The 22,386-nt window shown below is 39.1% G+C and overlaps 1 protein-coding gene across 3 annotated transcripts in view; it reads left to right on the forward strand.

Moving 5' to 3' along the window:
* NFATC3 (nuclear factor of activated T cells 3) overlaps positions 1–20,981 on the forward strand; it is a 75,697-nt gene extending 54,716 nt beyond the window's left edge. The window contains exons 10-12 of one of the 3 annotated variants that reach the window (XM_062609146.1): positions 7,270–7,371; positions 17,453–17,585; positions 17,616–20,981. In XM_062609146.1, coding sequence (XP_062465130.1) covers positions 7,270–7,371; positions 17,453–17,577 — 227 coding nt within the window. In that variant the 3' untranslated portion in view covers positions 17,578–17,585; positions 17,616–20,981. Of the gene's footprint in view, positions 1–7,269; positions 7,372–17,452 lie in introns of all 3 variants that reach the window. The other 2 variants (XM_062609145.1, XM_062609147.1) reach the window with 2 other exon arrangements.
* The last annotated feature ends 1,405 nt before the right edge of the window (positions 20,982–22,386 follow it).

Below are 22,386 nucleotides of genomic sequence, written 5' to 3' on the forward strand. Positions count from 1 at the left end.
CTAATTCACTTAAAGAAACAAGGGATCAAAATGCATGAGGACAGCGAAATACGAAATTTCAGTGATACTTTGGAAAACATTTGAAATATAACACAATTTCTAAGTAATTTCTACTGTATGCTTACTTAAAAGGTATTCTGTAAAACAGTACTTTTTTCTGCTTAGGTCTTTGCAGTAGTCAGTCTGCACAAGCTGATAAACTTTTGGACTAGAACTACAAAAAAGCAGGTTCTTGCTCTTTATTTGTTCCCTCTGCTTTTTCTCCTCCTCCCGCCTTCCCCATGCTGGCCCCTTTTTTTCCCCTTACCATCTTTCAGGAAGTCTGCCCTCTGCCCAGCTCCCCAAGCTAACAGCTCCCGGTATAGACAGGGCATATATAGGGCTGCAAACAGGTGTAAGGCTAGAGACAGGCAGTTGGTGATCTCTGTCTTTTCCCAAATCTGTTTCCCAGTTTCCCAAATTGTTGTACATTCCCCTAATACACACCTGGCTCGGGGCAATCCCAGACACAGCTACAGGTTTGGCGGAGATGAAACTCAGAGCAGCCCTATGGAGAAGGACTTAGGGGTGCTGGTCAATGAGAAATTGAACATGAGCCAGCAGTGTGCGCTTGCAGCCCAGAAAGCCAACCGCATCCTGGGCTGCATCAAAAGGAGCGTGACCAGCAGGTCGAAGGAGGTGATCCTGCCCCTCTGCTCTGCTCTTGTGAGACCTCACCTGGAGTGTTGTGTGCAGTTCTGGTGTCCTCAACATAAAAAGGACATGGAACTGTTGGAACAAGTCCAGAGGAGGCCATGAGGATGATCAGGGGACTGGAGCACCTCCCATATGAAGACAGGCTGAGAAAGTTGGGGCTGTTCAGCCTGGAGAAGAGAAGGCTGCATGGAGACCTCATTAGCAGCCTTCCAGTACCTGGAGTGGGCCTACAGGGATGCTGTAGAGGGACTGTAGTGATAGGACAAGGGGCAGCATGTTTGAACTGAAACGGGGAAGTTCATGTTAGATACAAGGAAGAAGTTCTTTTCTGTGAGGGTGGTGAGGCACTGGAACAGGATGCCCAAAGCTGTGGTAAATGCTCCATCCTTGGCAGTGCTCAAGGCCAGGTTGGACAGAGCCTTCGGTAACGTGGTCTACTGTGAGACATCCCTGCCCATGACAGGTGGGGTGAAACTAGATGATCTTAAGGTACTTTCCAACCCAAACTATTAGACTGAGTCTAGTTATATAATTTCTCCACACTGCTTTTCAGCAGTGTTCCTTGTGTGGTGGTTTACCTATCCTGTTGTCAAGTTTTAGATTTAAGTCTGTTCTCATACTGTTGATCTAAAATGTAATGTCATTTGCAGTTTAGGAATGAGTTTGCCTTGGATTTCATGGCATTCTAAGGTGATGAGATTTCTAACATGTACAACTGTTATTTAACCATTTTTAAGGTATTATGTTAGGCCGTATTCAGCAAATCGGGATGACCTTCTAATCCTCTTACATTTTATTACTCATTGCATCTCCATTACATAAAGCTGAAGATTAGAAGTACATGGATTTACCATAAATCGTAACTAGAAATCCTCTAACAGTTGTGTACATAAAGCAGTAAGTCTGCTTTGTCAGACATACTCCATGTAGAATTCTAAGCCCTTTGCATTGATTCATTTTAGTAGTTCTGTGATAACTCTCCACTTGATGAATTTTCTTGCTGGGAAACTTGGGGTTTACTCTGCTCTTTGCTAGAAAATTTGTGTGTCTTCGCAGGTAGCTTTTTACTGTAGCTTCAACTTAACTTGTGCAGTTTACAGTAGTAACTAATAAGAAAGCATTAGAGAAGGAGTCTATACTGTATTTCTCTCTATATTTTAAACTTACACATTAACAGGTAATTTTTAATTAAGGCAGCATCCTGCCAAACAGAGCATTGAAGATCTACAGAAACAAAAAAAAAAAATGCCAAATGCTAAAGTCTAGCTTAGTGTGGAGGAGAGCAGCTCAAAAACCTGTCTTCTTGCCAGTACAACTCCAACTTAAGATGTTTGTCTGCAGCACCAGTTTTTGTTTTTTACTGTTTCCTAAGCATGGAACAAAATGTTGCATCTTGCAGCATGCCTGGAAGGATTTATGTGACAAGAACTCTAGCTTACGTTGTACACGAAACTTTCAGAATATTCCTATTTATAACAGGCATTCCCAAAGTTACAGTAGTATATATTCTTTAGTAAGGTTGTAAGCATGAGGTCACCTCACTCAGCCTCAACACAAGGCAGAACCTGAAACACAATGGGAGAGAATGGAAATCTACTTTTAGAAATGGGTGGGTGTTATGAATGAACCAGAGAAAGATCCAGACTTATCAGTAGATTAAAAGGAAGAGGTTGAAACAGGAAGAAAAGTTGAAGAGGATGTTATCCTCTGACAGCGGTTAAAGGATGCTACAATCATATCTTCTAGTAGATTCATTTACTGTGTTCATAAAATGTGTGCCAGCAAGTCACCTGGTGAGATAGAGACTGCTGATGTGTAAAGAACTTCAGATAACTTGTCAGCCATCTATGACCATATGAAACTTCCTATTGCCCTGAGAGCCATAGGACACCTCATAACCAATTCAAAGTAAGCTCAGCTGGTTGCACCACTGCAAAAAGATTCCCATGTAAGACTTACTAGAGTAGAAGCTTACTCTGTGAGCGCAGATGGCATGTCTACATCATGTTGCAGACATTTGCAATTGTAGCAGAACTGGAAGGCATTAGGCATTCCTTGGTGACACCAGCTAAAGTATGCTTAGGTGCTTTCACGCTGCTTTCCACTGCACAGCACATGTCCTCCAGCTCCAAGGTTCACGCTTTATAATTACTATGTTAGACTGTTTCTCTTCTTGCATAAGAGAAAGGGTAAATATATGACTGAAATGAGGTGGTTCACTATGATACATAAATTGGGTGTGGTGACATAATGATGACATGAAGAGAGATACTTGTTACTGAGCCAAACAACTGTAGAGCTTGTGCTGTGACTCTGCAGGCACATTCAGCCTGTCTGTCTAGCTATATATATAATATGTACAGGAAAACTACACTCCTCCTAACATTTCAAACAGCCTTATTTTATCAGTCAATTGAAGGAAAAAAAAAAAAAAAAAGTACTTTCTAGTCAAGTTGGAATTGAGCCTGAAAATTCTCAAAGGAACCCTGTCCTGTGGCTTGGGATGGTAACTTGCAAGGTAGCTCACCACATCCTCAATAACTTGCCATTGCAAACACAGTGACTGGTTTTGATCACAGACCAACAGAATGAGCTGGCAGCAATACAGCAGAGAACACTGAGGGTTAATTATAGCCTGGCAGTGCCTGTTGCTTTTTTTCTTTTAGGGAAAGTTGACACTGTCCTAGTTGCTGGTCATGTGGAGTCAAAACCAGTCTAAATATGCTGCACTAACCCCTGTGACGTAGCTGCAGGGATTCTTCACACGAATGCAGCTGATAAAGTTCCATCTGGAGTTGACAAACAAAGGCCTGTCCCCAAGGAAGTGTGCACTGCAGTCTAGCCACGATGTTCTTTGAGGATAACTGATCCTCATTACCTGCAGATGCAGCAATTCATTCACCTGTCCTCTAAACCACAGAAACTCCAAGGTGGATGCAGCAATACTACGAAACCTAGACAGTTGGTATGATCAACTACCATACAGTCACATCGAACTCATTTTTGCAAAGCATATGAAAGAACCCTAGTGCCACTGCAAACAATCTTGCGCTCTAGAATATTTTGGAGTCTACTTTTCTAAAACCAGTATATCTTTTAGGCCAAGTCCCATTGCCCACATATCCTGCTTCAGTTCAGTAGCAGTAAAGGATAGAAAAACTAAGCTTTTATCCAAATAGTGCTACAAAAGAGTTAATTGGTTCCTGTAGGAATTGGTCCTGAAAACCAAAGGTGTAACTGCAGTAGCCTTTTAGTCTGACTGTATCCATAGTAGAACTCTTAATTTTAACTAGACATACTGCTTTGACCCAAAGTTAATGCAGATAATGGAGTGATTAAAGTTTTTTCTTAATATTTATTTCTTTAAGGGAGAATCCAAGACAAGGAGGTGATTCATAAAAGCATGTATTTTTGACCAGTTAAATAGATCTACAGGATGTCAGTTTTCTTCATTTCCATTTCAATGTAATAGCTTTAATTTTAATGTTATATTCTTTGGGTACAAAACACATTATAGGATTGCTTAAGGAAGTAAAAAGCTCTCAAATGTTCCTGAAATCATGAGGTAGAAAGGTACTTTTAATTTGTATTTATCTGGTGCCTCAAGTTCTGGTAACTTCAGTGCATGTTGAACAAAATCTTTATGGCTGTTGCTTTATTTACCGTGTTTCACAAACAACAAATACTGGGTGTCTGAGGCCAGTGCATGCTTCATTGCAGAAGGTGCTGTCTGGAGACATGTTACGCATGACATGTTTTGTCAGGGATGTGTAAGAGCAAAACCTCAGTGCTGTCAGCAGCTTTGTTGGGATATGCAAGAACCTCAGAGTCCTTCTATGTACAAAATCAATTAGAAAAATTGCTTCAAAGCATATTTCTCTGCTAAAGTGACAGATAATCCTTATCGTCTAAGCTCTACAGACTTTATGGTGCAGAGGCTGTTGCTTACAAGAGCTGATTAACTCCACTGTCCTCTCTAGAGGCTTTTTGTCAGTGTTTGTTGTCTACTCCTTTGAAAGCCTGAGATTTAAAGAGGATTGCTGGTAAAAGTTGATTTGTTTCATCCCAACATAGTTTTCTGCTCATCTCCCTGGATTCATTATATCTTTATATAATGTCCTTTTCTTGCTGGTTGTATCATAGTTGGTAGAAAAAACCTTATTTTCTTAATCTCCTATTATTTGACGAGAATTTGTCCTTTATCTACTGCTTTGTTTCAAAATGGCATGGACAATTTGGTGGCCTTCTATGGTGGGGCTACAGAACTGATGGACAGGGGTAGAGCAGTTGATGTCATCTACCTGGAATTGTGCAAATCATTCGACACTGTCCCACACGACATCCTTGTCTAAATTGGAGAGACATCAATTTGATGGATGGACCACTCAGTGGATAAAAAACTGGCTGGATGGCTGCACACAAAGAGTTGTGGTCAATGGCTCAGTGTCCAGCTGGAGAGCAGTAACGAGTGGTGTCCCTCAGGGATCGGTGTTGGGACCGGTCTTGTTCAATGTCTTTGTTGGTGACATGGACAGTGAGATTGAGTGCGCCCTCAGCAAGTTTGCCGATGACACCAAGCTGTGTGGTTCGGTTGATACCCTGGAGGGAAGGAATGCCATCCAGAGGGACCTTGACACGCTTGTGAGGTGGGCTGATGCCAACCTCATGAAGTTTAACCATGCCAAGTGCAAGGTCCTACACCTGGGTGGGAGCAATCCCCGACACAGCTACAGGTTGGGCAGAGAAGAGATTCAGAGCAGCCCTGTGGAGGACTTGGGGGTGTTGGTGAATGAGAAACTTAACATGAGTCGACTTCAGTGTCTGCTCCCAGCCCAGAAAGCCAACTGTATCCTGGGCTACATCAAAAAGAGCGTGACCAGCAGGTCAAAGGAGGTGATCCTGCCCCTCTGCTCTGCTCTTGTGAGACTTCACCTGGAGTATTGTGTGCAGTTCTGGTGTCCTCAAAATAAACAGGACATGGAACTGTTGGAACAAGTCCAGAAGAGGGCCACAAGGATGATCAGGGGACTGGAGCACCTTCTGTATGAAGACAGGCTGAGGAAGTTGGGGCTGTTCAGCCTGGAGAAGAGAAGGCTGTGTGGAGACCTCATAGCAGCCTTCCAGTATCTGAAGGGGAACTACAAGGATGCTGAAGAGGGACTCTTCATCAGAGACTGTAGTGGCAGAACAAGGGGTGATGGGTTTAAATTTAAACAGGGGAAGTTTAGATTGGACATAAGGAGGAAATTCTTTCCTGTTAGGGTGGTGAGGCACTGGAATGGGTTGCCCAGGGAGATTGTGAATGCTCCATCCCTGGAAGTGTTCAAGGCCAGGTTGGACAAAGCCTTGGGTGACATGGTTTAGTGGGAGGTGTCCCTTCCCATGGCAGGGGTGTTGGTACTAGATGATCTTAAGGTCCTTTCCAACCCTGACTATTGTATGATTCTATGACATTTGCATTGAAACCCAGATAATGCTTTCCACTTCCTGTTTAAATACATGTAACTTTACACTTTAAACAATTAAGCATAAGTCATTCAAAGAAGTAATTTGAACTGCTTGAATTTCATCAGGAAGTAAGAACAGACTCTTTCATTCTCTCAGGAGTCACCTGTAAGCAGGGCTTTGAAATCATGCCGGCAAAGCAAATGTATGGCTCTATCCAGAAGGCACAAATTAGCCAGCTTTCAGAGTAATTTTGTTAATTGTATTAAAACCTGTTCTACTAAACTTGCAGCTCTCTCTTTGGCAGGGAAAAAGCTCAAACCCAAACCCAGCCCAGTATACTGTTGCATGCTCTGCATAGTCACTGATCACAACTGAACAAACACACGCCTTGTTGGTTAAAGTAATAAATACACTGGTCCACATTCATTTTTCCTCCAGGAAAAACAGTGGAATGGAGTACAGTTCTCCACTTCCTCCCTGGTTTCTCACGTTGCCTTGGTCTACCAAGATCATGCTTAGGTTTCCAGCACATCAGCCTGTCTGTGGCCTGACTGCAGATCAGTACCTGGGGCAAAATGTGAAAACAGCCTGACAAGTAGAGGGGAAGCTAACGTGTTGTAGCAACGGTTTCCTCTGGTGAAAGGATAGGAAAAATAAAAATAAACATGTTATTTGCTAGTACTCTTTTGACTGCCTTGTTCAGTGGAGGTGCTGTCAGAGGATGTAAGCACTTTTAATTTGACCACAGTAAGTAAAACAGATTGAGAAAATTGCAGAAGGAATGTTCTGAACTAACATGCGTACTAAAATGAAATTTATGTAGTATAAAATTCATCATGATACAACTAGGCAGACATCCAAGAAATATTAACCATTACCTTTATGGCTCTGGCTGCTAACTGAAAAGTAACTATATATATGAGATAAGTGATATTGTTTTTAATAGGCACTCTGATAATTTATAAATAGTTACTTATGTCAACATATGTAGTAGTTGTGAATGAAAGTGGGTATTTAAAGTTAGTGCTATTAAAAGAAAATTGAAAGTCACTTCCTGGTTGAGTGAACTGTAACATCTTGGTTTAGTCCAGTCAGTAGTTATGTCTGTCTTCTTCTCTGACACAGACAGTTTTATCTCTGACCTGGAATACCAGCCATCAGGTTCAACAGAGAAATGGACTCAACATTCAGCACTCATGTCCAACTCCTATGTGGAAAATCTAGAGGGTGAGTCTGCTTACTGAAATGCTTCAATGTTTTAAGTTGGAGCATGAAGGAAAGGAGAAAGTGTTTTATTAGTCTTAACATCTACAAGTGAACAGTGCTATGTAATACTTAAGTATTGCTATAATCACACACCTGTGTATTCTGAAATAGTTGGAAATTTAGAAGCGATGAAGCAGGTGTATGCTTATTCAGTAAAAATCCCCACTAAAAGTATACGTAGCTGCAGCAGAACTTCCTGAGTGCTGTAGGATCTAGTACAACTGCAAAAGAGGATATGAAAAACTTAAGCCAGATATGTGCAAGGCTGTAGAGTGGCCAGATCAGTTAACTGAGAAATTTAGAATGCTTCCCCTTTTTTAAGAAGAGGAAGCAATGCCAATTTAAGTAGATGGAATACAGTGTCGTGCACTGCCAATCCAAACACTCAGGATACAGACTCATAAATAGATTTCTACTTGAATGTGAGCTTAAAGAGGAAGGATTGTCTGGGTTTATTTTAAGATGCTTTCAGCTTCACATTTCACATATGAACGAGATAATTATGCAATGTGACTCTTAAATAATGATACTAGAAATTGATGCATGGTATATTGGTTGTGTTTGTGTTTATACTCATTCTTAAGTGTTTTTCACTTTATTACAAACATGCCTAAAATGCCAAAGAACTATACTGACCCTTTTTCTCCCCCTCATATATAAGAACATGTAACACAATTTACTTTCCCCATAGATTTTTAAACAGGAATACCTGTAAGTGTACAGTCTTTGGCATTGCTACTAGGAAGGTGACCAAGCTCTGTGTGTAGTCTTGATGAAACTCTCACACGGGGGGTGTGTATACTGATCTTTGGAAAGGAGTGAAAGGAGTTTGCACATGAAACTGAAATCACCATGTTGGTCTTTTACCACCTTTCCAAAGAGTGACATAGTTCTGCTTTCCTTACATACCAAAATGTTACTGCTAAGGCAAATAGCTACTATTCAGAATTGCAGAACTAGTTGACATTTCTACATGTTGAAACAGCAAATCAATTAGTAAGATAGCAGTTATGACTTAGATTACATCAGTGTTCTAGGCTATGTCCTGTGCAACTCAGGATCTGGTAGATACAGTATAATTGTTGAAGACCAGTTGCTCTTGAAAAATGAAAACTCAATTTAATAATAAAATAACCCACAAATACCAGTATCCTCAACTAAAGAGTGACACACAGGTTGGCAACCCCCAAATTCAGAATTATGAAACTTACACCGACAGGTCCCTTTTCGAAAGAGCACACACACAGAACATCAGACCCAGAGAGAAATACGCTTACACATAACTGCTAGCATCTGAGAAACATAGTTGAGAAACGTGGCACTATTAAAATATTTTAGGTATTTGATGTAGGAAAAATAATCAAGATAGTGTGGTACTAACGCAAGAGATGTGTTCACTCAGGACTGTGAGTAGAATGGTTCTGTACCTTGAAGAATGCTTAGCAACTAACAGACAAGCTGACTGTATCAACTAGTATGGAATGCTTACAGATTCAGCTTTCAGGCTTAAATTAGGATGAGCATAGCTTCTATATTATACTGCTGAGCAGGAAAGCAACTGTAACTATCGTGTGTGAGAAGAGATCAGCCAATCTGCAGACACGAAATACGTTAATGGAATACTTGAGTCATCCTTTATAGAATGGGTAAGTGTGATGACTTCTTCATGGAGCACTAAGTCATAAGAACCCACAAGGGGAAATGTCTCTTTATTTGGTCCAAAGGAGCATACAGGAACTGCTTAAAAAAAACAAAACAAAAACCCACAAAAATTTAAAATCTTCCTTTGTTTTTTAGCAGTTTCAGCATTACAGGCTGTAATGAACTTCAGAAAGGGAACTATAGGAAAACAATAAAACTTACCTAAGAAAAATCAGGTGGCCAAAAGGGTAAAATAGTTGTGAGCAGTATGAGAACTATTTATGAGGGTTCAGATTAAGTGTACAACTACTCTGCAGAGGGAGAGACTGCAAATTGCTTCCAAATGCAGAGAACAGAAGAGAACATGAAGATTACTAGGTTAAACATGAAAATTACTAGGTTAACCTGTCCAACAGATGACAAATCAGTAATTCACTTAAAATTAGGTAGATCAACTTAGAAAGGTTTTTGTATTGATGTTCAGAGTTGAGGAACTACTAGAGATGCTCATGCCGAAGTCTTTTGAAAAAGGGACGTGTTGCAGGATCTGTCAAGTTGAAGTCATAGAATCCCAGGTTGGAAGGGACTTCAGGGGTCATCTGTTCCAACCTTACTAGGCAAAGCATGACCTAGACACTTTGTATGTCCCAGCACCCTGTCCAGCCAAACATTCCATGTCCAATGTTGAGGAATCCACCATTTCCTTGGGGAGATTATTCCAGTGGCTAGTTGTTCTCAGTGTGAAAAATTTTCTTCTTATACCCAATTTGAATGTCCCCAGGAGTAACTGGTACCCATTACCCCAAGTCTTTTCCATATGACTCCTTGTAAAAAAGGAATCTTCATCTGCTTTGTAGCCACCCTTTAAGTGTCAGTAAAAAGGTTTCAGAACAAACACATCAGCAGACAGTGACAGCTCCCCTCAGCTAGCTGATGTGCCCAGACAGTAGCTGAGTAAGCAAGTCGAACTATTAACTGTAATGTATAACCTCTTGCTGAAAGCCAGGGTACTGGAAGTTGGTAAATGCTCAGATATTGAAAGAAGTGAAAATAAACCAAACTGTCTGGAAACCTCTGTAGGAAGACCTCATGATTAAAGAAAATTGGTTAGTTAAAGGAGTGGAAGTTAGGGTAAGGGAAGGAAAAAACCCTGCCCTAATTCCATACATACAGTGACGAGCTCTGTGAACTGTTCTCATTTAAAATTGTCTTGAATTTAAAATGCACAATTCTATGAAAGCTTGCTGAGTAGTGTTAAAAGCAGTTTCAGAAAGGTAAATAAGTACTAGGAATATTTACGAAGCAGAGAATGAGCAAATGCTTCTATATAGCTGTATTATATGCCCACATCTTGCCCCTGATGTGTGAAAGCATTAGATGCACACGTGTTGTATTGTGGAGTGCTTTGGTTAAGGACACCTAGCACAGGCAAAGATTTGGTACAGAAGTTATGTTGAACACACTGGGGCCCTGCAGCAAGAAAAATGAATGAGAATATGCCAAGTATAATAAAGTTAATGGGTGGCATGGGAAAAGGTAAAGTTCTTCTTGGGAAAGAAAATAATGTCTACCACATAATCATGCAGCAAGCTCAACCATACAAAGCATTGCTACAGCAATCCCTAGTTAAACTTTGGAATTTACTGTTTCAGAATGTTGCAGGTGACAGAATTTTGCCCAGACCTGAAAGACCCCAGGGAGAAAAATCCAACTGGAGCTATTTGGTGCCAAAGATACTGTGTCTGGCTCAGGAATTCCCTAGAACAAACACATTTTGGAGGCTAGTGGAACATCCTGGGGAAGTTCCAGACACATCATGATGTGTTTTCATTAGGTGTCTGCTCTTGCCAGTTACATACCTAATGGTTTGTAATCTGAACTGGTTTTGTTGTAGTTCTCCATGGAGGTTTCCAGGCAGTATTTTTCACCTACAAAAACCAAAAATGCGTCATAACTGCCTATTTCTGCTAGAAAGTATAAATGCTTATTATAGATTACCAGATCCTGCAAGGGAAAAGAGGTCACTTATACCATTCCCAGTAAGGCATGCAGGTTCAGGAGTTGCTTGTATTTTCCTTTGTGGAAGTACAAAAAAAAAGCATAAAATACTTTTCTCTTAGCATTCTTAAGAGATAGTGAGAGTTAAGTACTGAGCAATTTAGAAGTATGCTCGTATTTAAAAATATTTGATTTAAAAAGATAAAGCCTTTACTTCCGAAGTTAGAACTTCAAACACCTATCTTGGAGATCATGCTGCATCTAAATGTTTTTTTGTCCTACTGTAAAATACTCAGTGAGGCAGAACAGGTATACAAGTTGACTAACAGATTATGGATTGGTCTCACACTGGGAGAATAAATTCAGGTGAAACTGTAGAATTGACCAGTGGGAAAAAAAAGCATAGATTTTACAAACATATCAAAGCACCAGTTCCTCTTTTAAGAATTTGCACCTCTAGATTTGTTGGGGTTTTTAAAATGTATCTGAAACACTCAGCAACATATATAAAGCACCAGCTTTCATGATGCTGTCATGCTTCATAACACAAGAGCTTTGTTTTGTCTGAATCTAACATGAGTAACTTTTGTAGGTGAGGCTGGTCAGTACCGCTCACAGGATGCATCTCTCTTAGAACACCTGACAAGATCACCACTCTTAGCTCTGTGTGTTGCTCACTGCACAAATATCTGATCTGTTCTACCTAATTTTAGTTTATCTTAAAACTCAAGATTGCAAATTGCAAGTTTTAAGAGATCTTCATGACCAATCTGGCTGTTCATGCAGCAAACAGGTGGAACCGTAACTGTCAGCTGTCCCAAGAGAGCCTTCAGTGACCAAGAAGTAAAGCCCCTGGCTTTGAGAATAAGGAGAGAGGGGGAGGCCTCCAAAGAGCTGTGACCCAGCTTTCTATCAGGGTCTGACAGCTGGGCATGTGCAGTCAGTGAGGACGTAAAAAGCAAACAGAACGCTATGTGAAATCAAAACAGTGGGAACAATCCAGTCAAGCAGAATTGGTGGTTGCTCTTATTTTACAAGCTTGACAGCAGGTCCAAAAGTCGGAGCTGGTTATCTTTACTCTGTTCTTCTGCTGGTACTGATGTTAGTGTGCCACTTCATTTTTCTGAGAGGTTATAGGGGCTCGAGCCTCCGGCTGACCTCCAGGGCTTTTCAGTACGACACAGAAGAGGAAGAGCAAAACAAAAGAGAAACACCACAGAAAATCCTTTTGCAGTACAAAACTGCGGTATCAGTAGTATTGACAGGTCAAATCTAATCTGGCTGTAGCAGATTTTCTCCCCACCATGTTCAGTTATGTTCTGCGCAATCTATTTTTAACTATTGGTATAAATTTGCCATCCAGCTTACACAATGTGTAGGCACTGGGAAGAAAATGGTAAACCTATTGCAAATAAAGTAACAGCTGAAAATCTGAAATTTGGGATAACTGCCAGAGAAGAAGAAAGTTGTTAAAATAATTTCCATTTCACAGTCCCATATGAGTAACATAATAAAACATCCCTGTATTGCTGTTTGATCCGTGCCATTTCTGACAAACAGGTTCTCGAAGTGCAGTTACCAGTTTTGTGGAGGAATCTGCCACACCTCTATGCAGTATTGTGTGTGCCACCCCTCTGTCTCTTGCTGTGATCCAGTCATTGTTTCAAGATTAGCAACCTGGCCTCTGTTACCATGTAAAACATTTGATAACATTTTTGATGTTGTCCACTCATTTGACACTGATCATCCAAAACAATTGTAGGTGTGTAAAATTCTGTGTGTAACATATTTCTGGATCCTCATCTCTTGACAGTAGAGCTCCAGGGTGCACTCAGACTGCCTGGCACTAAGCATACCCAACAGGCATGAATTTAATCTGGGGGCAGGAAGAAAGCAGTAGACTGAAGGAGTCAAGGTCCTTCCCACATAACTGTTCACCTCCATCTTAAGTCCCATGAGATCAGCTCTCTTTGAAGAGGCAACAGAAGAATAAATTACACAACAAACACAAATTAACCTGGCAGACAGACCCTGCAAAACTTTAACAACATGCTTGAGATATGGGTTCCTGAATCCCAAACAAGCTCTACAGCCTTCCCCTAGAAACTTGTGCTAAAGAGAGAAAGGAAATGCTATAAAAAAATAAGGGCATGTACTGAAAGCACCGTGCGTCTTGGTTTCCCAGTATCTAGTTGCTAACTTAATGGCTTTTAAGGTTAAACAAAAAGACATATGAAATCTTTCTAACTGTATTTCTAGGACAGCGTAGCCCATGCGCCCCACAGTTGAAAATGGGAAAGGTGAGATAAATGTTCTTCTGGAAGTATAGACTAGAAAAGGAGTTTTCTTTGCTTCTAACACATTATTGGTATAGCCTGAGCTCTGTCCTTACTCAGAACTGTTGCAGTTGACTTCCTTTCCCAATTTGTCACCTAAAAACTTGAATTTTACTAGACAACATTATAAAAACCTGTGTTTATGTTCGTAAATTAAGTTTTCAGCATTAATCTCAGACCACTAAATGTTCTGTGATTGACCCTTTGTGGAAGAAAGTAATATATCCGGCATTTAACTGCTAACCTTTGGTTTTTTGTCTAAGTCTTTAAACAAATACGATTTTTCTCCGTCACAAATTAATATAAAAAGGAAAACACGATAGGTATGGTTTCATCTTCAGTCTTGTACATTGCTATGCAGGATTTTAACTCTTCTTACTGACTACACAGTTTACATTTTAAACTTATTTATGCTACTCCATGGTCAGAAAGACAAGTTAATTATGCCAGTGCTGGTAAACATGGGATGTCCTTCATATAAAGCTAAATGTTTCCCAATTAGATACATAGAGGCATCTCAGGATTTGGTGCCTTAAAGCTGAGTTGTACAGCCCTTCAGAGAGCTGTTCCAAAGGACTTCCAAGCTGGTTAATTTTGGTAAATATCCAGTATGGCTTCTTTACAATGTTTTTCTCAGGCTGCAGAAACCAGCCTTCTCTGGAAAAGCTGCTCTCCTGGTTTAAACACCCGTTCTCCATCTGCTAGCCTGTATGCTAGCTCAGGACTCCACAGGTTCTCTCTCATCCCTTCCACACCTCCCAGACATGTTTGGCACAGCCTTTTGGGCAGCCAGCCCTTGCCCCCAGCCTGTCACTGCAGCGCCCAGCACTGCCCTGCCCAGGAGCCAGGTTGCTGCTTCACAAAGGTTGGAGTGCTTTGATCTCAGCTGCTGCCTTCTGCAGGCAGGGCTTTCTTTGAAGCCCTTTCACCATCATCTGTACATAATCTAAATCAACGTATAGCATTCCCAAGCCTGCAGGCTTCCCCCATCCATTTGTTGCTTACAGATTTCCAAACAGCTGAAATGGGACACTTGGAAGGTATACCATAAGGAGGTGTGTTAGACAGGCAGCTATGGTCTGTGAAAAGTGGAAAAACAACTTTGCCAGATGCAGCAGAAAAAGGACTGTGGTCTTTTATTCAGGCCTTCATGGTGATCTGACAAATACCCAATGAGATGCACATTAAAATTATAAAATAAAAAAAATGCACACTGCAATACTGGTTGGGTTTAAAAATGAGCAATCCTTACAAAATCACCGTGGCAAGTAAATACTCCACCAGAATTTTCTGTTGGGAAGAAGGCCAGGTATTGCATTTCCCTTACAAATGGTAGATGTTTCTAATATAAATCCAAATAAGCCCGAAAATCTGTATTGGCCACATGCTAAAAATGTTGCCACAAAAAAGTTCTCCCAACTGCAAAAGGAAAGGTGTGACAGAGCCATTGCACTAAGCTTCTTGTAAACAAACTGGTGATTATTTTAAAAACAAAACAGCACAACACAAACAAACCTCTGATTTTAATGTCATACTCTCCATAATGGATTATGCAGAACTTTGGCAAATAAAACACCACATGAGCAGCTATTGTATTCCCAGTGTAACATGATGTAAGGAGGGTTTACCGCCACATGGCTATGTGCTGATCACTTAAACATTCTTGCCTGTGGAAACTACGAAGCATTGCAACAGTATAGACCAGTTTGCCCTGACATTGACAGTACAGATACGTGTTCATCTATCAAAACTTAAAGGGAGTAACCATCCAATTACAAAATATAGAAAGTGGTTTTATTTAATGTTGGGTTTTTTTTGTACCACTCATCAAAGTTTTAGTAGTACTGAACAGCTGCAATATTTGACTTGCACAAACCAACGGTTTGGTCACACAGAGTAGATAATAGCTGTGAGAGGTCCTGTGGTTAGAGCAAAATAAGAGTGCCTGATAGAAACCAGTGGAACATAGTTCTTGTAAGTGAACATCTAAATTCTGTTTAAAAAATAAAAAAGTCTTGTTTTTTAACTGCTGTTTGTGTATGCTTTGTGTTAGCATAATAAAAATACTTGAAAGAGTATCCTATCTGCAGTTACACAATTTCAGTATCATAGTAACAATTAAGTTCATTGAATGAAAGATTTTTTTGAAGCCCAATAGATTTTAAGTCTTGTAGTGCTCAAGGGATTTAGATACTACATAGCTTGTCTTAACCGTCTGAGCCTTTGGGCTGCAGTAATGTGCATTTTTAACAAGCTGTCCTTGCGCTCATGCAAGAGAACACCATTGCTGTTGATTGATCTTTAGATAACAAGTACCTCTTCCATGGTTAGGTGCAGTTGTACGACATAAGGTGGTTTTAAAGCTTTCCTAACTAAACTAAAAGAATATAGACAAACCTTGGTATCAGAGTTGGATTTTATGTACATTATACATACTTCAGAGCATTCACAGTATTTACTACATTTTCTTTCAAACCCACTTATGCTAGTGCTGCAACAAAAGATGAAGCTCAGACTGTTGAACACTCTTTAAACATTAAGAGCAATTGACACTACATTTAGATTAACTTTGTTTAATTAGATTTTAATTAGATTATAGATTTTGTGTTTTACTAATTTAGATTAATTTTTGTTAATTTTTCTTCTACCAAACTGGAATGGTTAGTAGGAAACTAAATCCTGCTATGAGAATGAAGGAAGCATTAAGAAGGGTGGTGAAGTGTATCAGTATTGTTCTGTAAAGCTACCCAATAGAGAACAAAAGAGTGAAAGCCTAGGTTCCAAATCTGCTAAGATTTTAAACAGAAGCACCTTACTAGCACAACAGAAGTTCTTATTTTTACTAGGAATAGTCCTTACTCAACAAAAGGATCCCATTAACTGCCTGTTTATAGAAGGTCCAAACAAACTGTATTAGCGGTTTTTTTTTATTACTGTAATTCATAGTCCTGCTGTATAAAAAATACTGTATACCTACTGCCACAGAGTCATGGAAAACAACAGGATTGACTGCCTCTTCTATTAAATAATTCTATTTTGGTTATCATCTAATATTTAGCTGAAATTTGTCATTACTATTTAATGTGATTTTTTTTTCATCTCCACTTAAAATATTAGTCTCTTTTCTTAAAGTTACCATTGCCCATTTCGTAAAATGGATATTTATATCCCTGTATTTAGAATGATAGAACAGTTAGCGTTGGAAAGGACCTTAATATCATCTAGTTCCAGCCCTCCTGCCATGGGTAGGGACACCTCACAGTAAACCATGTCACCCATGTAAACCATTTCTGCATATCCATTAAAATAATTGATTTTGTCATCTTCTGAAGTCAGTTGGACTGCAATCGATTACCCAGGCTTTAGCATACCACTTTAAAATTTCTTTTTGTTAATAACTGAAGAGCTGCTTTGTCATATTCACCAGCTGTCCATCACTTGTAAATAGTAACATTTGACTGATCTCTGCTGAATTTGACGCACATATAGACACACAACCTGATGTGACCTGCTATTAGTCAGTCTTAATTCTTCTCTAAAGAAAAGTTGACTGATAACTATAGAAGATTTTATTACTGCAGTTTCAGAAATGGAAGTATCCAGAAAACTTGCTAATTAAGTAGGTATCTAGTATTAAAAGAATATTTTATCAAACCAAATCCAAGTTCTGTAAGTAGGTTGAAAGAGCCAAGAATTACTGGAGTTATTTGTTGTGTCTGTAACAGCCTTGAACAGGAGTTGTCTGGAGACACCTATGCTGTGCCTTTCAGTTACCTCATTGTCATGAATATGTATGTGCTTATGTATGTTTGTTTTTCAAGTGTTTTAGGGATTTTCCAACATGGATTATGGTATGTGCAAAGTGTAATACTAAGGGTAAACTGGACTTTCTCCCCCTCTCTTGCTCAACTGTTACTGAATTAAATTCCTCATTAATCCTCTGTTACTTAGCTGCATCAAGGCTTAGCACTAAAATGTTTCTTTTTAAAAGAGACACCCTGATGAATTCTGCCTTCCGGAAAACATAAAAACAGTTGATTTTTTTTTTTTTTTTCTTTTTTTCCTAGTGAATGAGATTATAGGAAGAGATATGTCACAGATCTCAGTGTCACATGGAACAGCAGTGGCCAGCCAGTCTGCACGAACATGTCCTGGATCTCTGGAGGCAAGAATATCTGATGGAATCCAGTAGCGGATAAGCTTGCAACTAAACGTCCATGAAAACATTACAGTTTCTCTGGATATTTCTTCATCCTTTTCCTCTTTAGACTTACTGTGCTTCCAACTCTGTGGCCTTTATGAACTGGAACAGTGGATCCTTGCAAAGCCCTTTTAGTGGGTTACATTTTTGATGTAGAGACAGAGCGTTTTAATTATAGTTCCTCAAATGCTGTAAAGAGACTTCGTAAAATGGACACACAGAATCTACACCAGATATTTTAACTCTTTGAAAGTTATAAACAAGCTTTGCTTTTTTCATTTAAATAGAATACTTTTATATTGTAAGTGCTTCAGATGTGTGGAGATGTTAGTTTACTCTTATATTATTCACAGTACTGAATGGGGAAAAAGATCTAATACACATCTTCAGTGTGCTGCTTTCCCTTAGAGGTAGTATAGTTTGTAACTGATGATTTGTAACACCTTTCGGTCATTTTTGAAAGCCTTTAAAGCTTCTATTGTTTAATTATTTTTTTTTACTACAGTCTTCCAGTGGCAAATCATACCTGTCATCTGAAGCCAATGCCATGGAAGCCATTGTGTATGCAAATACTATAGTGTTTTCTTTCTTAGATTCATAGGAAGCAAAGCCAAATGTAGATCTGCACTGTTTATAAACTGAAAATATTACTTGATAGGCTGCAAAAAGACCATTCCATCATGAAAGTGTTGGGATAGAAATTACATTCCAAAATTTAGCTTTTATAACTTTGTGGATAATCTTCCTGTTCTTTATTAGCACAAGCTCCTTCTTGAAATAGCTTTTTCTTAGTTAAATTTGTAATCAAATTTAAGCAGTAGGATTTTAGATTAAAGAACAGCAACATCAAAGCCATGATACAGGAGAAATTTCAATATTTGCTGAGGATCTAGGTGTTCCTGTTATCCCTGCAAAATAGTTTTGAAATCACCAATTCAGTGGTATTCAAATTTTCCATGCAATAAAAGGTTTGATCACATCTCTATCTTTTATATGCTGTATGCCTGACTATGCCACTTGGAAGTGCTGAGCAGACGACAGTTACAGTTCCTTAAATTTAAGCTGTTTATAAATGTCAGTTTGCTAAAAAGTAATTTACTGTGAATTAGGGATTAGGGAGTGTAATTTCACCCTTGTTTAATTGTGAATGTGAAAAGCAGAAGCTACCAAAGAAACACACAAAATTCATATCAGCAGTAAACTTTGTGATGTGTTCAAAGGGTGCATTTCCTTTACATGCATAATCTGATGCATTTAAGACAACCTGTTTACATAGTTATTAAAAATCTCAGGCCCCTATGATTAGAAACCTAGGAGAGGATCTGAAACTGCCCATGCAGCCCACAGATGTTTCTGTCCCCCAGAAGACACTGTCATTTACAAAGCTTGCTGACGTGGAACACACAGGGTACAGCAATCATGGCAAAGTACGATTAGAAATACACTGAACATCCAAATACTGAGGGTGTTAGTTCTAGTTCCCCATTTGGGTGAGCCGTGATGCTCTAATGAAAATCAAGACCAAATACACTCAAAAATTTCCAAATATAGAAAGTGTATTTGCACTGAAACTAGTTCAGATAATTGTGGACCTTTTAGTAGTTTAACATGTGGAGCACATGACTCTTTCTGTAGAAAATTTTACAGAGATTCTTGAAATGTCAGTAAAATGGTCTTAAAGTGGATACTAGAACTGCATTCTAGTACCAGTGAGAGCAAACATGTATTCTACTGCTTTTGCATTTTGGCAGATGGTCCCAGGAAAACTTTCTATTGAGCCTTTTGCAGGCACAACATTACACCTATATTTAAGTCAGCACCCAAGCAATACCATTAAAGTAGGTGTAACTGCATCTTTCTAATAAGCTGAATCATGAACTTTTTAGAAGACCATGTATTAAGTAAGTGGGTGAAATTATAACTCTTTATTATATACTTTCTTGTAAGAGTGCAGCCTAAGGCTACTATCTTGATTTTTCAGAGTAATTGCAGACAACTTAATGCAAGGCCACAATGTGCATGCTAGGAATCTTGAACATCCGTTTTGTGAATACATTGTTCAATGGTGCGAATCTTCAAATTTGCAAGAAAAAAAATGGGCAGGGTTGTAATCTGAAAAGTGTGTTGTATTAGTCGTCCCTCAGCGATGGTGCTTTACTCTGTCCTCTACTCATTTATGTTTAAGATCCTAGAGAAGGATTCACGTGCTCAGAAATACATCTGCTTATGTTTTTAACACCTTCAAAACAAAACAAACCACACAACACTGTAATTGATGTAATTGTTTTCGGACTGTGTGCTGGTGGCAAGGCATGTTCCAATTTTCATTCGTGTGTTGGGTCTTTTGCATTAACCGTTGTTTGTAGGACAATTCTAACTGAACAAATTTTCATACTGTATGGGATTTATGCTCCCTAATCCCGCTGGTACAGACTCTTATTGCAAGTTCTCCAAGTAGCTGGAATTCACACTGTACCTAAAATATGGGAGCCCAAACAATCCGGAGTTGCTATGCACTAAATTTTCTGATGCCTTTAAATACCTTGATGCCTGTAGACATAGAGATGCTTTCCTATTTAAAAATGAAATAATAAAAAAAAAAAAATACAGCTTTGGATACTAAAGCAGTCTTGTATTTGCCTTGTAAAAGCTTCAATACAAGGGTCTTAATTTTATTTTAGCTTGTGTGATAACATAGGTAAAGACTGTTAATCTTGTATAATTTTAGTGATATAAAAAGCACACAATCTCTATTGGACTATGCAAATTGAATTAAACCACAGAACCCGACAACTGTTGATATTTTGTTGGCATCCACTTCCTTACCCTTAAGTACTTTCTTCTCCCTCAATACTTTTCCAAAAGTTTTTAATAATTTAGATGATTATCCTGAAGGAAAGCCTTAATGATGAAGTAGCTTTTCTATAAGTAGGGTCAGAGGTTAATGTTAAAAACAAAATGTAATATTCATCCAGGAGGGAGAAGGGGTGATTCTGAAATCACCACAAACTAGCAATCTGAATTTCTGTAGTAAAACTTGCTTACATGTTATCAGGGGAACTGCCATCCTTTTTAAACCAAAGAATGAAAATAACATCGCAGTTTTGTTCTTATACAAACAAAGCTTTGAAACTCTATTTTTGATATTCATAATGGATGTCGTTCCTTGAGGTTCAGAAATTGTTCAAATTGAAGTTTTATATTTAAAAATGTGGGACAATAAAAATTAAGTAAGTTCTAGATGTTTACAGAGCCTTGTATTGTAATTTCATGTACATTTTGTATTTTAAACATTTTTGTAAGTTATGATTGCAGTGCTACTTGCAGAAATAAAGGGAAAAGCTCGCATTTAGGCTCCTAAATCATAGTGTTCAAATAAATAAAAAGAATGCAAATGCATTGTCATTTATTTAAATACAGAAGCAAACACAGGGTGGGAAGAAATTCCGCATTTGCAATGTAGCTGTAAACAGCTGTGCGCAGTTGTGCCATAGGAGATGTAATATTTGCCCTAGAAAAGTGGTGATTCCAAAGCAATGAGAAGAGTTTGAGGCTCAACTGAGAGCCAGCACAGTGAGCACATACACATGTAATGAACAGCCACTAGTGCTGACAGTGTACCAGTTTTCGCAGTAACTGGTGATCTATTTGCATTTTTCATTGTTTCAATTAGATGATCAGAAAGTTATTCTGAGAAATTACTCCAGAAATCACTGTTCAGAGAGCACATCATAAACAGTAATGGCCATTCCTGAAAGGTATTACCATAGAGAAGATGCAGTTAAATTGTTTCAGAAATAGATGTAAAATTCGTGTTACGCTACATAATTTGCCAAATGTCAGCTGAACCAGTAGAACTGAGGGAAATGCGTTTGGAAATAGTACAGTTGAGTCAGGCCTTAAAAGCTCTCTCTCGATATTAGTGCTAGTGAAAAGACTTCTATTTTATCTCGCCTGCAGCTCTGTTTACAGGGTCCTTTACTTCTCTGTGGAAGTAAATGTTAATGCAGACAAGTGTTCTAAACTCATCACTGAAGCAGAAGCTCTGGCCTTTGGTTGGCAACACACACCAGCCCAAGCGCAAAAAGGAACAGTGATCACACAGCGATCTACACACATTGCCCAGGGACAGCACAGGCCAGTTTGGTGTTAGCCTCTTACTTAGAGTGCACATCCCAGCCGATTACCTTCACCAATGTTTTTTATCTATAAATACAGCAGAAAGGGGTGGCTGCAGTGCCAGTAAATGAATGCAAAGTAATTTTATCTGCTTTACTAAAAATAGCACACACTGTTCCATGTTTTCTAGTATGATCACCCACTATGTAATTAGCATGTATCAGCACTAGTAATAATCCATGGATTGCCAGCATATACTTTAGTGTCAGTTTAAGTCTTCTTTCAGATGTAAATAGGCTGAAGGCTGACTCACCAAGATTGAGGGGACAGAAGAGATGATAGGATGTGCAGTAACACCAGGGCATTTAAAGCAGTGTGGCTAACCCTGAGCATTCACACTGACACATGGATCTGCAATACTTTATCCCAGGCATTGTAAAAACACTGCTTCTACCTTGCAGAACACTGTTTTGTAATTTCAGGTAACAGAGAGGAGGAACGCTAGTTGCTTTAGAAGAGTAGCCAGAAATTCCTCTTCATTTAAGACCCAAACCCAAAGTAAGTATGGGCAGAAATCAAGGCTTTTTACTTCTCTTACTGCAGCTAGTATTTCTTTACAATATTCCACTGCATTACTTGTGCTGCCTACTCGCAGTGTTACTGTATGCCCCAAATCCAGCA

Source organism: Pezoporus occidentalis, unplaced genomic scaffold (genome assembly GCF_034315485.1).
Source record: "Pezoporus occidentalis ecotype Australia unplaced genomic scaffold, CSIRO_AGI_Poc_V1 ctg135, whole genome shotgun sequence".
NCBI lineage: Eukaryota > Metazoa > Chordata > Aves > Psittaciformes > Psittacidae > Pezoporus > Pezoporus occidentalis.